The sequence below is a fragment of the Labeo rohita genome, chromosome 19, assembly GCF_022985175.1.
Source record: "Labeo rohita strain BAU-BD-2019 chromosome 19, IGBB_LRoh.1.0, whole genome shotgun sequence".
NCBI lineage: Eukaryota > Metazoa > Chordata > Actinopteri > Cypriniformes > Cyprinidae > Labeo > Labeo rohita.
In genome coordinates this window covers 26,782,051-26,799,654 of record NC_066887.1, presented here as the reverse complement: position 1 = coordinate 26,799,654, position 17,604 = coordinate 26,782,051, and the positions used below count along the sequence as shown (strand labels likewise).

General features: G+C 33.2%; 2 protein-coding genes across 2 annotated transcripts; both read right to left on the bottom strand.

Annotated features, from left to right (window-relative positions):
• Positions 1-299: 299 nt before the first annotated feature.
• mrpl9 (mitochondrial ribosomal protein L9) lies at positions 300-3,790 on the bottom strand. Its single transcript, XM_051136205.1, has 7 exons — positions 3,486-3,790; positions 3,073-3,232; positions 2,869-2,993; positions 2,223-2,276; positions 1,975-2,076; positions 616-699; positions 300-503 (listed from the first exon to the last, which is right to left on the bottom strand). The coding sequence occupies exons 1-7, from the start codon at positions 3,591-3,593 to the stop codon at positions 390-392; spliced, it is 747 nt and encodes a 248-aa protein (XP_050992162.1). The 5' UTR covers positions 3,594-3,790; the 3' UTR covers positions 300-389.
• Positions 3,791-5,411: 1,621 nt separating this feature from the next.
• lix1l (limb and CNS expressed 1 like) lies at positions 5,412-16,182 on the bottom strand. The gene is made up of 6 exons (XM_051136537.1): positions 15,313-16,182; positions 12,758-12,921; positions 12,410-12,550; positions 11,812-11,907; positions 11,659-11,736; positions 5,412-9,174 (listed from the first exon to the last, which is right to left on the bottom strand). The coding sequence occupies exons 1-6, from the start codon at positions 15,644-15,646 to the stop codon at positions 8,920-8,922; spliced, it is 1,068 nt and encodes a 355-aa protein (XP_050992494.1). The 5' UTR covers positions 15,647-16,182; the 3' UTR covers positions 5,412-8,919.
• Positions 16,183-17,604: the final 1,422 nt, after the last annotated feature.

Here is a 17,604-nt window from a genome sequence, read left to right as displayed (position 1 = left end):
CACACACACACACACACACACACACACACTCACACACACACACACACACACACACACACACATATATATATATATATATATATATATATATTTTTTTTTTTTTAAAAGTCAGTCACATTTTAAATTCCCTTTTTTTCATTTTTTTATTTGACTAGACACACTTCAGCTCCCTGTTCTTAGTGAGCATTTACATAGTGAGTGAGGTATGTTTATTTTATTTAAATATACATTTATTTTATTTTATTTAAAAAATGTTTTTAATGTGTCTGAAAAATAAGGAAAACACACCACACAAAAAGAAACTAACAAAAATTGCATTTTATTTGTACAAATTCCTTGTTTATATTCTCAAAGTTGTTTCCTGTGAAACGTTTTTAGCAAAGAAAACACTATTCTGAATCCGACTGCTCTTGCTTTTCCTGTTTCTTCATCAGCAGCCGTTGGCTGGGGTCAATAAACGGCACCACAGACATGGGCACCCTGACCGTGTCCACTCCGTTCACCTGAGAGAGGAAATACTGTTTAGAAAGCAAGCTCTGCAAGCAGTTAGCGAATTATATGAGAGCATTTGAGCAAAATTACCATAAAATTGTATTATAAAGTCAATGTACTTACTGTGACATTGCACCAGTACTCTCCGGGCCCTGTGATGGGCTCTTCTGGAAGAGTCAAGGCATGTGTGGGCACAACCACGCCAAGCTGTGGACAGAAATACAGTTAAAAACTACAACAACAACACTGCATTGGATTGCGTTAACAATGTTAACACACAAATATACTAGGGCTGTCATGATTCTTTGATCCAATTCGAGTACTCGATTTAAAAAAAAAAAAACAACATGTCCAGTAACCTGCAAAATACCGGAAGTGGCTTATTCCATAGACGAGAACTATTATCATTAACGTGTGTGGAGCGTCTCAAACTCCCTCTCTGCATATTGTTGTGAGTTTTGGTTTATTATAACGTTCATCTGGTCATCTGGGAACGACGCACTTTATCAGATTCGTAAGGTAAATCATTTATAAACCTACGCAATCTTTCTCAATATGTTGTTACTGAAACCCTCACTCTGAGTTTACACGTTTTGATGTCCACATATTCAAGAAATTACAGTGGATTCTACAGCAAATCTGAAAAATTTTTTATATATATATTATATATATATATATATACACATACACACACACACACACACACACACACACTGCCCTCCAAAAGTTATCATTTTTTGGTGCAAATACATTGAAGTAAGTTGACATTATCATTGAAGAGCAGCAATAATAATTTTCATTTTGATTACATAATAATGGCAATATACACGTCAAAGTCAGACATGCCCCTTTTCCAGCTGTGATGCCTGGTTACTGGTTTAAACTTGGCCCAGGTTTTTAAAAGATTTGTGGGTCAGCACACCTTAATAGCTTCAACAATTGACTTGACAATTAAGTTTAGAATACAGTGAATTTAGGCACAGATTATGCAGAGCTGTAATAGCTGCTAATGGTGGATATGTTTATATGGATAAGTTTTTTCTATGTATAAACTGTTCTTGTAATAAAATATGTTTTCATACTTTATGTTGTCCCTTATCAGTGCAAAATTATTACAAATTAAAAAGGATTCATGCCAATACTGTCCAAAACCCCACTTTTCTAGGGCTTTTCCAAATGTTTGGAGGGCAGTGTAGATCTGTTTATTTTTATTTTTTTCTGTTTAAGTCATTTTAAAGGCTATTATTCAATAAGGTCTATTTTTTTTTTTTACCACAAAAAAAAAAAAAGTAACCAATTACTTGAACAATTACTCAGTTACCAAATAATCGTTAGTGCTCTAAAAAAAATAATATGAATAATAATAATAAATATATATATAATTGCAATTTGCCATATATATATATATATATATATATATATATATGTATTTATTTACACACACAATGTTTCTGAGTTTTAAATATCAAGTTTTTATCTTACCCGTCTAAGAAACTGTCTGCAAACAATCTCTTTAGTGAGTGAGTACTGAATTGAAGTGTGCATTGCAACTTCAAGCTGAGCTTTCTTCAGAAATTCAACAGTCTGCAACATAAACACAATGACAGTTTGAAGCAGCTCATGTGGAAACCAATATCAAAATATAAATCGTGCCATTCTGTAGTCAAACACACAACGTTTTGGATAAACATATTAATGTTTTATAGTCCAAAACACAAAAGGTAACTCACTAGCTGTCCTGTGCGTGTCTGGACTCTGTCCTCTGGCCGTCCCTCCCGAAGTAGCTAAAAGGAAAACAAAGAAAACTGTGAACACTTGAAATGATGTTAATAATGTTCGACTAAAAATTAAAATTTGCTGAAAATAATCTCACACTTAGGCCATCCAAGAAGTAGATGAGTCTGTTTTCATTTTATTGGAACAAATTTAGAGAAATGTAGCATTATATCACTTTCTGATCAATGGATCCTCTGCAGTGAATGGGTGCCGTCAGATTAAGAAGATCAAAACATCATAATAATCCACAAGTAATGAACACCACTCCAGTCCAACAAATAATATCTTGTGAAGTGAAAACCTAAGTGTTTGTAGGAAACAGATTCATCAATAAGATGTTTTCACCTAATAAGATGTTAATTGCTCATGTGGATTACTTGTGGATTATTGTAATGTTTTTATAATTTTTGACTCTCATTTTGACGGCACCCATTCACTGCAGAGGATCCATTGGTGAGCCAGTGATGTGATGCTACATTTCTCCAAATCTGTTCCAAAGCAGAGACAAGCTTATCTACATCCTTGATGGCCTGAGGGTGAGTACATTTTCATTTCTGGGTGAACTGCTCCTTTATGATTTGATTTGAAGATGAAACTAACCCTTATTTCCTCTGCAAACATGTCTTTATTCTCCAGCGAAGGATAGACAGCCAAGCCTTGGGGTAGCAGTTTGTTGCGGCCCAATGATTTTTTCACAAAAACTGTGTCGCCTCGTCCACCAAGCTCTGTCAAATAAATATGTATGTCAAAAAACCCAGTTTTGAAATCATACTTAACAATTTTTCATAAGGCAAGAGCACTCACTGGGCACCGTCTGAGTGAGGATGAGCTCCATTTTGTCCTGGGATTTGTGTTTTGTGTCCTCAACCAAGCGGTACACCCTGTGTCGTCGAGGATGTAGTCTGGGTGGCTTTCCTTCTTTTGATAAAGGAACTTTCCAACAGCGTTCAACAATGACTGTATTCTGGAATAAGATTACATTAGAAATACTTAGAAAAATCCAGCATTCAGTGTTAAATACGTACATGTATAAACTACAGTTTATCTGTGTTGAGTCAGCAAATATTAAGAGTTTATAAAAATAAATTCATTTGCAACTGGGCAAGACGACGTCACAATAATAACAGTCATAAATCATACATGCTCAACTGTAATACAGCACTATAATATCTGCCATTGTGTTTTAAATCTAGATGAGTTGTTTTCCTGCCGCTTACCTTGCATGCTGTTTGTGACAGATTCTGTATTCGACTCAAGGAAGATTTTAGATTTGCAAGATTCCAGCAGCTTTGAAGGACAAACCTTGATGATGCGACCGCCCACATGATATAAACTAACGTTATACACTTTACGATAGAAGATTAATGAATTTATTTATTTGGAAATAATAATCATAGCCACCGACCGTAGCACAGCATAAATACTCTATCAAAATTCACATGTATTTCTGCACTTACGTCTCACAAACTGTCATTGCGTTCCCTAACACATGAAATGCAATGAGATGTTAAAGGACCCCTACATGGGTGGTTGTTTATATTGCCAGACAAAAATATCAGAACGTCAATTTGTTTAACGAGTTGAAATTGTACGTACTATAGTATACCAGTATAGTACAACACGTGTTTTCCAAATTGTTGTATTATATTATAATCAAATATATATATACACATATATTTATAACGGCAATCATATAACTAGATACCTAAGTGAACTGGTTTCAAAATAAAAGACCTTGCTCAATAGAAGTCTTCTATTATTCGAAGATAATTTTGACTTTTAAAATCTCATAATATCGACGTTTTAAGTCATAATTTTGACTTTCTATCTTGTAATTATGACTTAAGTCATAATTTCGATTTTTCAAAGTCATAATTTCGACTTTTTATCTCATAATTTCAGCTTTTTACCTAGTAATTATGACTTAATTTCACTTAATTATGACTTAAAACTTAATTATGTCATAATGTCGACTTTTTTTTAATTTATGACGACTTTATATGTCATATTTTTGACTTTTAAAGTAATAATATTGACTTTTTATCTCATAATTTCGACGTTTTAAGTCATAATTTTGACTTTCTATCTTGTAATTATGACTTAAGTCATAATTTCGATTTTTCAAAGTCATAATTTGACTTTTATCTCATAATTTCGACTTTTTGTCACGATTTCGATGTTTTTTTAGATTTCGATAATTTCAGCCTTTTACCTAGTAATAACGACTTAATTTCACTTAATTATGACTTAAAACTTATGTCATAATTTCAGCTTTTAAAGTCATAATGTCGACTTTTATTTTATAATGACGACTTTATAATTCATATTTTAGACTTTTAAAGTAATAATGACTTTTTATCTCATAATTTCAGCTTTTTAACTTGTAATTATGACTTAATTTCACTTAATTATGACTTAATAAAACTTAATTGTCATAATTTCAGCTTTTTAACTTGTAATTATGACTTAATTTCACTTGATTATGACTTAATAAAACTTAATTGTCATAATTTCAGCTTTTTAACTTGTAATTATGACTTAATTTCACTTGATTATGACTTAATAAAACTTAATTGTCATAATTTCAGCTTTTAAAGTCATAATTTTGACTTTTATTTTATAATGACGACTTTATAAGTCATATTTTCGACTTTTAAAGTAATAATATTGACTTTTTATCTCATAATTTCAACCTTTTTCATAATTTCTACTTTTTATCTTATTTCGAACTTTATCTCGTAATTATGACTTATAATTTTGACTTTTTTTTATCTCATTTCAACTTTATAAGTCATAATTTCTACTTTTTATCTTAACATTTTGACTTTGTAAGTCATAATTTCTACTTTTTATCTCATAATTATGACTTTATAAGTAATATATACATATATATATATATATATATATTTTTGACTTTAATCTTATAATTATGACTTTATAAGTCAGTTTTCAACTTTTTATCTCATGATTTTGACTTTTTATCTCGTAATTATGACTTAAGTATGTCATAATTCGACTTTTTAAGGCATGATTTTTTCTTATTTGGTGGTGATGGGCTTCCATACTTACATGTAGTTACTGTGAAATGTATCTGACTTGATTATGTTTTTTCAGATTTTTTTTAACCGTCATGGATCACAACCTGTAAAATGGGTAAGATTAAAATTGCTTTATTGATTTGTAAAGAATAAAAATCAACAAAAAACTGGCTACGCATCAAAATCTTATAAAACATGTAAAATGGCAGACTACTCATACAAAAACAAATAGAGAATGTATAAAATGTATTCACATGCACTGATTCAAATTCACTACCTTGAGTATTATTTGAAAAATAATTTTGGTAAACAAGAGCGTAAAAAAACAGCAGGGAAAAGACCCAACAAATTGTATAAAATTATACACAATGTAATATGCAATGTATATGCAATGCAGTTTACATTTCAATACACTTTAGTGGCATATGAAGGAATCATATGACAAAATACAAACAATAGAGATCTTGTAAAAATCACATTGAGAGAACACTCAGAAATTCTTTTCAGAAACGTGATAATTACATTAAAAAAGAAATATTACTATAACTGCAAATAGTACTTAGTAACGGCCATCTTTCACAAAATGTATCATTGTCATTTCACAAAATACATGGTTTCAAATGAATAAATAATAATTTGAAGTGATCTTCCACATTATGAAAGTTTAAAAAAAGGGGGCTTTAGATTATCAGTGACAGCTTTATTTTAACAATTAATAGTTATTTTTTATGTCATGTAAAGAACTGTAATACAGACTGTCTATATTACCATTATAATACCAGCCTATAAACTACCAGGGCTTTAACAGAATTATTAAGACAGTTCTGCAGCTAAACTATGATGTTTCCTGCACCACAACAATGGAACAAGTGATTACAATTAGCCCTTAAAAGTACATTTTCACATCTGTGTCTGGCTAATGACAATCACTGATGTTTCTCACCATGCACATCCTACACTAAGCATCATTGTGATGAGCTAATATCAGGATTTTGCAGCTAGTCTGTTAAAATGCATTTTTAGGGAGAAAGCTGTGATACTTCAAAGCTTCTCCTGATCTAAAATGATCTGAAAGGTATCTAACTGGTCATAGCCCCTAATACTGAAACAAATAACGGGACAAAACATTAACAAACAAGTTTACATCACCACTTCACCCAGTAACGCATTATGCTCAGATATAATACAATTATTTATGATGATGGAATAAGAATGCGATTACATTTAAAAATATTTGATTGTATATTGATGATTTAAACTAATTTTATAAGCATAGTACAGGCTATAAGGACCATTCTGAGTTGGGAAACCAACAAGTGTCTATAAGACGCAGTATATATGGTTTTATTTCCTGTTGCACCGAATCAAGCATCCTATTGTAAAGCATCGCTCATCTTAAAGTAAACGTTCTCCAAAAAATGCATATGTGACCCTGGACCTGTTTTTAAGTCGCTGGGTTATATTTGTAGCAATAGCCAAAAATACATTGTATGGGTCAAAATTATTTTTCTTTTATGCTGAAAATCATTAGGAAATTGAGTAAAGATCATGTTCCATGAAGATATTTTGTAAAATTCCTACTGTAACTATATCAAAATGTAATTTTTGATTAGTAATATGCATTATTAAGAACTTCATGTGGACAACTTTAAAGGTGATTTTCTCAATGTTTTGATTTTTTTTACATTTATTCAAACAGTTGTATCTCTGCCAAACATTGTCCTATCCTAACAAACCGTACATCAACTGAAAGCTTTATTTTCAGGTCATCACGTTTCAGATGATATACAAATCTCAGTTTCGAAAAATAGAACCTTATGACTGGTTTTGTGGTCCATGGTCACATATTTGCTATGAATTTACTTACCCTCAGGTCATCGAGATATATAGTCAACATTTGAAGTGGATCAAAAAAAAGTTCAAAAATGTTTTTTCCAAGACAAGAACGGGCATTGTTTTAGTTTTAGGACAACTTCAATGAAAGGTTTTGATTCACTTCAAATGTTGACTATTGTAGATGAGTTTGTTTCTTCATCAGAACAGATTTAGAAATTTAGCATTGCATCACTTGCTTAACAATGGATCCTCTGCAGTGACTGGGTGTCGTCAGAATGAGAGTCTGAACAGCTGATAAAAACATCACAATAATCCACACCACTCCAGTTCATCATTTAACGTCTTGTTGTGTGAAAAACTGCATGTTTTGAAGAAACAAATCCATCATTAAGGCATTTTCACATTTTGTCTTGCCAAAATAACGGTTCATATTCCATAAAAACACTTCCTCTAGTACAAAAACAGTCCATCCCCTGTTGTCCTCATATCAAAATCCACTGACATAATTGTGTAGAACTACTTTGGACTGCTTTAACTTGTAAACAATGCTCAATTTGCATATTTCATTTTTTATATTATAGAAATATTATCCATATTATAGAAATATGCAGTTGCATTGCATCTGATTCAGATGTGATTACTTTTTCACTGAGGAAACCATTATTATCAACAATACTTGTGGATTATTGTGATGTTTTATCAGCTGTTCAGACTCTCATTCTGACGGCACCCATTCACTGCAGTGGATCCATTGACGAGCAAGTGATGTATTGCTAAATTTCTCCAAAATCTGTTCTTCTGAAAAAACAAACTCATCTACATCTTAGATGGCCTGAGGGTGAATACATTTTTAGCAAACTGTCATTTTTGGGTGAACTATTTCTTTGCGTAAACAGTCATAAATGTTCACAGAAGCTTTCAGAAAGGAGGTAGAAATAAAACGTTGCTTCGAATGAGCATGACTGCTCTACAATCACAAAAGTAACAGAAGGCAATGTAATGAGGGCACAGATTCAGTTTTTCAGAGTCAGAAGGCTTGAGGAAACGGCCTTGGCACGTTTCCTGGGCCAGGATTTGTGTGAGAAAATCTGACCTTTGTATTATGAAAACATTGTGTGGCCGCTTCCTTAGCAAACATTTATACTAAGGCAATTTGTTCTCGTAGAAAAGTTTAGTTAACTTAAAAGTACTGTATAAATGTGTGTTTACATAAACATACTTAAGATTAACATTACAAAGCAAAGGCTTGTATATTCACCAAAAGCACATGTATATGAAATAAACGAGCAAGGCTATTATGTGAATGTAAAAGCAGAATAGTGAATACTACTGTGATCAACCTGTACTGTGTGAAGCGATAGATAAATGACGTTGACAACTGAATTTCCCAACAAAAACGAATAGGCAGTGATTTGGCGAGTTAGCTAAAAAAGCAGCGCCCACGTGTAATAGGATTCATGAGTGGTACAATGCAAAGAAGGCCTCAAATCTGATTTTCCGGATATAGTAGGTCCACGTGCCAGTACAGTCAACCGATAACACTGGAGGATAATACTGGTATAGGAATAATAGCAATATAGCGCTTAATTCTGTTCAAGTTTAAAATACCTTACATGTTCAGATCAAAGAGACAGAAACATATTGTCGTTTTTGTCTACGGAATTAGTCAAATGCTGATTCTCTGCACACAAACACACATACACAAGTTTAAAAAAAGACTGTTTTGGAGTGCTATCTGGTACAATCATACGCCACGTCTGACACGTCTTCGTTCTCTTCAGCATGTGCAGGGCAGAGTTGTAGTGTTTGACCCACCTAGCTGCCCCACTGCCATTAGCAGAATGTCTTTCTTTTCTTTATAAAAGCGCAGCTCCCGTCCTGCCAGACGAGCCTCTTCCAGCTCGCGCTCGGTGGCGGCCATCTCTCGATTGATGGTACCGGATAAAGCGTGTTCTCGGCTGACCCAGTCAGCGGCCATTTGTGTACGCATGTCATCGTCTAGCGCTCGATGGGAGTAATGAGCAAGCACTTCCTGTTTACAAAAAGTCTGACTGTTATACACACCATAGACAGGCCATATTAATGAGGCAAATAAATATTTACAAGAAACTAACAAGGGAATAATAATAAATAAAAAAGAAAATAAATATATACACTACCAGTCAAAAGATATTTAATTTTTTTTTTTTTTTTTAAGTCTCTTTTGCTCACCAGGCCTGCATTTATTTGATCCAAAATGCAGCAAAAGCAGTAAAATTGTGAACTATTTTTATTTTACTAGTTAAATTAACTACTTTTTATTTGAATATATTTTAAAATGTATTCCTGTGATCAAAGCTAAATTCAGCATCATTACTCCAGTCTTCAGTGTCACATGATCCTTCAGACATCATTCTAATATGCTGATTTTCTGTTCAAGAAATATTTTTATTTTTATTATCAATATTTAAAACAGCTGAATACATTTTTAAGGATTCTTTTTTGAATAGAAAGATCCAAAGATCAGCATTTATCTGAAATAAAAAGCCTTTGTAACATTATACACCATATCATTCAAAAGTTTGGAGCAGTTTTTTTGGGGGGGAAATTATACAAATTATTTATTTTAGATAAATGCTGTTCTTCTAAAAACTTTCTATTCATCAAAGAAATCTGAAAAAAAAGTTCTACTGTTTTTAACATAATAATAATAAATGTTTTTTGAGCATCAAATCTGAATATTAGAATTATTTCTGAAGGTTCACGCGACTGGAGTACTAATGCTAAAAATTCAGCTTTGAAATCACAGGAATAAATTAAAATAAATTTTAAAATACATTTAAACAGAAAACAGTTATTTTAAATAGTAAAAATATTTCAAAATTGTACTATTTTTGCTGAACTTTGGAACATAAATGCAGGCTTGGTGAGCAGAAGAGACTTTTTTTTTTTTTTTAAATCGTACTGTTCAAAAACGTTTGACTGGTAGTGTAAATCTTTAGTCTTAGTTTTGTTATGCAAAGTTCAAATGTTCTCAAACATTTTTGCCAGTTATTTTACTATTATTGAGATACTATTATAGTTATTTTATGAATATTCGGAATTCATTTAAGTTTTATATTTTCTATTTTCATTTAGCATTTTTGTGGTTTTGTTATTTTTATGTCTATATTGTTTGTTTTTTTTTTAAATAAATTTTTAGTTGGAGTTATTACAGTATATCAAGCTAAACTACCTCGGAAACTATAGCTTTGTTTACCTTTTTGCATATTTTATTTATTTATTTAGTACATTTTGGTAAATGTTTACATTATGTCAAGTAAGTTTTTTTTTTTTGCAATCTGCAGCTTCTCTCTGCTCCTAAATCTGTTGGTGGACTCACCTACATTTTGCTTTTCATTGCTTTTCTAGTATTAGGAACAATAGTTTCTATGCAATTTCTTTATTTTTATTTCACTATGACTGAGTCGGCCAAGTTTCTGAGCTCAAAATAGTTGTTACTGACATGTAAATGTAGGCGAGCGTGTCAGAATAATTTTAATAATTGGTATTTTTGGAGTGAGGAGGAAGTTTTGAGATTTGAAAGTTACAGCATGCACTAAACTATTTTATTTTAAAAGATGAACGTACATATGACTCTTCATGGTATGACTCTTATAAAGGAGAAGTTCACTTCCAGAATGAAAATTTCCTGATATACTCACCCCCATGTCATCCAAGATGTTCCTGTCTTTCTTTCTTCAGGTTTTTGAAGAAAACATTCCAAGATTTTTCTCCATATAGTGGACTTCAGTGGTGGCCAAGAGGTTGAAGGTCCAAATTGTAGTTTCAGTGCAGCATCAAAGGGCTCTACATGATCCCAGCCAAGGAATAAGGGTCTTATCTAGCGAAACGATCGGTCATTTTCTAAGAAAAATACAAATTTATATATTTTTTAACCACAAATGCTCATCCTGCACTGGCTCGACCTCACACATGGAAGTACCGACCCAGTGTTTACAAAGCGAACGTGCAAAGAAAGTTAAACACTCTTTACAAAAAAAAGGTTGATGTCGAATGATTTTGAAGTTGGAGAAGAACATGAGAACATGAGTTTTTTGCCATACACACGAAGAACTAACCACACGTGACTTTTCCGATGTGATTACGCAATGCACGAAGATATGCATGCGCATTGCAGAGCCAGTGCAAGACAAACATTTGTAGTTAAAAAGTATAGAATTTTTTTTTTTTTTTAAGAAAATGACTGATCGTTTTGCTAGATAAGACCCTTATTCCTTGGCTGGGATTGTGTAGAGCCATTTGAAGCTGCCTTGAAACTGCAATTTGGACCATCAGCCCGTTGATCCCCTTTGAAGACCACTATATGGAGAAAAATCCTGGAATTTTTTCCTTCCTTAATTTATAACCTTAATTAATAACTGAAGAAAGAAAGACATGAACATCTTTGATGACATGAGGATGAGTAAAGGAAACTTTAATTCTGGAAGTGAACTTCTCCTTTAAGTACTACTGAAAATAAAATATTTGTCTTCACCTGACGAGAGCATTGCCTTTCTCTCATGGCTTTGAGACTACCATTCCAATGGAGAAGCTGGAAAACCGTCATCAGTTCCTAAAGAAAACGTTAAAAATTAAAATCTAAATTTTTACTCGATTTTTCATTTGGTCCAATAATGATCTCACTTACCTGGAACTCCAGCATAGATTTCCCCTTATTAGACTCTAACATGAACCGAAAAGCACCAATGCCTGTACTTGGGTTATCAGCTTCTTCTCTGTTTCCCTGGAGTAAATACAGACGAGTAAAGGTCAATAATGTCAACAATACACTATTGTTAAAGGTTTCTGGGTTTGATTTTAAAGAAATTAGTAGTTCCTTTTGGCAAGGATGCACTAAATTGATCAGTAAAGACATTTAAAATTTAGCAGAACAACTCCTTTCAACACTGATAATAATAAATGTTTCTTAAGCAGCAAATTACCATATTAGAATGATTTCTGAAGGATCATGTGACACTGAAGACTGGAGTAATGATGCTGAAAATTCAGCTTTGCATCACAGGAATAAATTATGTTTTAAAATATATTATTATTGTAACAATATTTCACAATACTGATGTTTTTAGTGTATTTTGATCAAATAAAGTAAATGAAGTGCCCATTCATTGGAACTACATGGAAAAGATCAATCAGCATTTGTGTCCCACAGAAGAAAAATAAGGTTAAATGACACTAGAACGTTCATTTTTGGGTGAACTAACCCTGAGATAAGTGTGAGAACTCACATTAAAAGAGGCTAGAGCCTCGCAAACACTCTTCTCTATGAACTCATCTGTGATGCGTCGAGATGGATGCTCATTGAAAACAGAATTCATTAGGGCAATTTTGGCCGCGCTCCGTCTCGCTTCAGCTTTGGTCGGGCAGAACTGAGAAGATCAAAGATGTTATTTAACCACAGTGTAATCGAATCCTGAAGATGCTCACAGAATTCATCTCCGAGAGATCCTCAAGAGAAAACATTAGGCAAAAAATATGCAGACACAGATGGCAACCAAAACACAATTATTTATTTTCTGAAGATCTGAAGCTCCAAGGCAAATGCATTGGAAAATGTAAAGAGAAATACTGCTTGCCTGAAAACTCCCGAAGCAACTTCCCCCGGGGAGACTGACGTAGCAGACGTAAGGGGGGTTATTGGACGGGACCATCTCATAGACAACAAGAGCTCCGTTTCTCAGGTCAGCGCCTCGTGACTGTTTCATCTGCCAGAACTCCTGCAAGGCCTCCACGACATTCACTGTGGGAATCAGAACCATCATATCAGAGTATACAACACCATTCTTGTATATTTTAAGACTCGTGAGTTCAAACATGTTCTGTTCAAGCTGAAGTAACTTAAGAGATGCACTGTGGTGAAAATCAAGGATTTCTTTTTTTACTCGGTTTAAATGTCTATCTACTAATAAAAATGTAAGATATATTTGGGGTAGGAAATTTCTTGATCTTTACTTAATATCCTAATGATTTTTAGCATAAAAGAAAAATGATAGATTTTAACCCATTCAGTGTATTTTTGGCTATTGCTACAAATATACCTGTGCTACGTAAGACTGGTTTTGTGGTCCGGGGTTACATTTACTCACCCTTTTATGGGGTTTCTTTCTTTTCTTTAAACACAAAACCATTTCTGGTAGCCATTGACTCCATACTATTGAAATCAATGGCTACCAGCAACTGTTTGGTTCAAAATATCTGTTTTTGTGTGTTTAACAGAAGAAAGAAGCTCATACAGATATAATTAATCACTGCAGGGTGACTCTAATATTACTGAATAAAGCCAAATACAGAAATGCTTTTACAAAACAACTTCATAATTTTTTTTTTTTTTTGACACTATGACTGTCTCAGTACATAATGAAAAGCACATGTTTATTGAATGGCTGATTTAAAGGAAGCTTGCTGTTGTGGAATTGCTTAGATACTACATCTAACAGGAAATAAGGGTGGTGTATGTGAACAGGGGTTAAACAACAGGGGAACAACTGTTAAAATCATTACAGCCGCAGATAACACTTAAGCACAAATATATAATGGTGTTTTTTTCTGCAAATGAAAGCTAAGCTTCTTGGGGGTTGCATTTGTACAGTCTGAGGTGTCTCAGAGGTAGATTAAAACACTTAACCTGCCTCTAAAGAACATTGGGAACAGTCTATCCGACAATAATCCATGTAATGTAATTAGGTCAGCATGTCAGAGTGCTCGAATCGAATGTTTAAACACACCTATGGTGGTGCAAAATGCTGTCTTGTTGCATGAATGCATCTTATGAAGAACATATCTAGCTAAAATTGCATAAAATTCTTTAATATTGCTGGGAAATATATTGAAAATCAAAAAAAAATGATATACTGCAAGAAAATTAAGCTTTTTTTTCCTAGTGGAATTATTTCCACTGCCTTTCTGTGACTTTATTGTTCCTGTTTACTTTAAACATAATTTACATACATTTAAATGCTATTATATAATTTATAATGAATACAAAAATCTTAACGGTTCTAAATATAGGCTTATCTTCATGCAATATATAGAAGAAAATAAGATTCAAAACACCTACTGCTGAGACACTGCAAAAAGTTATGTTTTAGGATCATTAATTAAATTCTTGTATTTTAAGCAAATGCAAATGTATTTGAAGTTGCAATACAGTTGAAATATTTTGCATGTGGGTCAATTAAGTGGCACATTTTTGTCCGGATCTAGGCTATTAAATAATTCAAAAATACATGAAAATGTAATTCAGAGGATGAAGACAATCTATCCTATGAAGATCATGTTTTTAATGTCTGAATTAAGAGACACATGTGACCCTGGACCACAAAACCAGTCTTAAGTAGCAGAGGTATTTTGTATTTGTAGCACTAGCCAAAAATACATTGTATGGGTCAAAATTATCGATTTTTGTTTAATGCCAAAATCATTAGGATATTAAGTAGAGATCATGTTCCATGAAGATATTTTGTAATATATCAAAACTTAATTTTTGATTAGTAATTTGCATTGCTAAGAACTTCATTTGGACAACTTTTTCACCCTCAGATTCCAGATCTGTAAATAGTTGTATCTCAGCCAAATATTGTCTTATCCTAACAAACCATACATTGATGGAAATCGTATTTATTAATTTATATGATGTATAAATCTCAGTTTCAAAAAATGTACCCTTATGACTGGTTTTGTGGTCCAGGGACACATATTTTGAGGGTTTAACGTATCTGGGTCATGTTAAAAAAAAAAAAAAAAAGATAGATAGACAGACGGATAGATAGATTGATTGATTCTAAAATATTACAATACTAAATATTATATAATTTTTAAGAATAGGTAAGTTTCATTTAGGTCAAACTGAGTAACCCCAAGGAAAACTTAACAACATTCATTATACAAAAACTAATTTGGGAAAATAAAAGATTTGTTCTTTCACGTGTGTTTAATATAAACTTACAGTAATGTAAGTAATGATATATGAAATTTAATATATGAATCATTTTAAATACAAATGTTTACACTTCTAAGAACTTTACATTTACATTTTTAACTACGTTTATTAAAGAATGTAAAGATTTCTCATTGTTTATCATTGACCCTCATGCTCTCATGTGCAAAACATCTCCATGTTCACCCCACATACCCCTGCCGTATCCTTGCGTGTGTTTGGCAAAGCTCCGGACCACCGCGTCCACTGCCTCTCTCAGAACCGCCGGGTTCGTGGGGTTGGACAGACCCAGACCCGCCGACATGTCCACCGAACCGAACCCGCTGCCCATGATACCAGACCCGAGACTGTGGAGCTGAAGGGGCGGCGGTGGTGGCGGCGGCCCCGGGGAGGCAGACACCGAGACGTGGGAACCCTGTGCCGAGGAAAGAGTGCCGGTTACACCGGGCCGCAGGGAGCGGAGGGTCCCGGTCGCGCTCGCTCCGTATCCGATACCGGGCTGCAAGCGCTGATGGCGAAGAGACTCCATTGTCTTGAAAAGTGATGCAAAAGAAACCAACACAAAGGGAGCGACTGCTAGGAGCGATTGCAAACCCGATTAAAGCTGCATATGGCAAACATAAACGTGTTTCTCGAAGGTATGAGCTTTGTTAGGCTGATTGGGCAAAATATTATTTACTGTTTGGGGCGTAAAACTGCCATAGGGAGGAAAAAGGAGCAGCATATGCTTGTGTTTGACCAATAGATGGATTCACGCTGTGTGACGTGGCACGTCCGGCCAACCCTTCCCAAATGCACAAATCCCCGTAACCAAATCACTATAAACATCGCCGTTTTCAAATATTTGCTATACGTTTATGTATATTTATGTAAATAAAGTCCTCCTTACAAATCACACGCGAAAAAAAGATACTAAAACAGAAAAGAGTCGCTGAGAACAACTACTAAACATGGTTGACAAGTTTAAGATGGCACTGTTACATGCTGGTATATTTTTTGTAAGGCACCACAGATAAATAGGTAAAAATATTAATTAACTGATATCACTATACTTACTTGATTAATCACAGTACATTAAGACATTTTTGTAGGCCTGTAAAATGTTTGATTATGTAAATGCTGCATTATCAAATAAAAAAAATCACTAATTTCTTCAATAATAAAAACAGTCAGAAATTTGTAGGCCTTGAAATGTCATTGTTTTGTAGAAATAAAGAGTTGCACTTTTCTAGAGTTCAGAATAGAAATTGGCTGGATAAAGCCAATTGTTTCATTTTGTTGAAGGGTTTTTTTTGGATTGTGTGCTTTTAAGTCTCCATAAATCCCAAAAAATACTGTTAACATCAAAAAATAATAAATAAATGTTCACAATTTTAAAAAAACTGTCTTTAAAGATACAGTTGAGGTCAAAAGTTTACATACATCTTGCAGAATCTGCAAAATGTAAATTATTTGACCAAAATAAGAGGGATCATACAAAATGCATATTATTTTTTATTTAGTACTGACCTTAAGAAGCTATTTCACATAAAAGACATATACTGTTCAAAAGTTTACATATACAGAAGGTTCAAAAGCTCACTTTCAATTTTTTTTTTTTAATTTAGTACTGCCCCTCAAAAGCTACAGAAGATACTTGTATATGTATGTAAACTTTTTAACAGAGCCATTTTTATAAATTCAACTATTATTTCTCTTGTGGTCTATATGTAAACGTCTTTTTTGTGAAATATCTTATTTAAATCAGTACAAAAAAAAAATAACATGCATTCTGTATGAACCCTCTTATTTTGGTAAAATAATTTACATTTTGTAGATTCTGCGAGGTGTATGTAAACGTTTGACCTCAGCTGTAGATGTATTGTAACTGAAATGTACAATTGCAATAGATGTGTAGTAAAATAAACACTTGAATGTGTATTTTTGATGTTTTCTTTTCACTTGTCTGAAAGAAGTGTTATGAAAGCAAAATAGCTTAAAATCTTACCATTTTTCATGACCAGTGCATAAAAAAGAAGCTATTTTTGCCTATAGTGTCTTGTATAGTATGCAACAATAGCAATAGCTTACAACATGCTCAAGTGTTGAGTCTGGTTACAGTAACAAAACCTGCCATGATAAACCTACGTTGTTATTGTTTAGCCAAGTATTTTGGAATACCATTGGAGCTGGAGCAGTGAATTAATAGTTTGTTTTTTTGATTGTTATAGTTGTTGAATGACAGCTCTGGCATCATCTGAATCAGGAGGTTCTCTTTTTTGATGTATGTTTATACGAGTATGATATACAACCTCTGTTACAATAGCACTCTTTGTACTTGACGTTAATTTGCGCTGACCACATGTTTACGTGATCGATTAAAAAATGAGCCAGTTGCTTCCATAAATCTTTTCTGTTTAAGTCGGTGAGTGTGTTGCTATTTTTTCTTTCTTTCCCCTTAGGAGCACTACTGATGAAAATGAGTGTTGAGCTAAAATCTCAAGGGTG

Coding starts and splice junctions, on each gene's coding strand:
- mrpl9 (XM_051136205.1), bottom strand. CDS start 3,593: ATGTGGGCGGTCGCATCATCAAGGTTTGTCCTTCAAAGCTGCTGGAAT. Junction 2,277..2,868: donor TGTTTGCAGAGGAAATAAGG/GTTAGTTTCATC, acceptor TTTTCCTTTTAG/CTACTTCGGGAGGGACGGCC. Junction 504..615: donor AGTACTGGTGCAATGTCACA/GTAAGTACATTG, acceptor TTCCTCTCTCAG/GTGAACGGAGTGGACACGGT.
- lix1l (XM_051136537.1), bottom strand. CDS start 15,646: ATGGAGTCTCTTCGCCATCAGCGCTTGCAGCCCGGTATCGGATACGGA. Junction 12,922..15,312: donor CACGCAAGGATACGGCAGGG/GTATGTGGGGTG, acceptor TGATTCCCACAG/TGAATGTCGTGGAGGCCTTG. Junction 11,908..12,409: donor AGGCTCTAGCCTCTTTTAAT/GTGAGTTCTCAC, acceptor TATTTACTCCAG/GGAAACAGAGAAGAAGCTGA.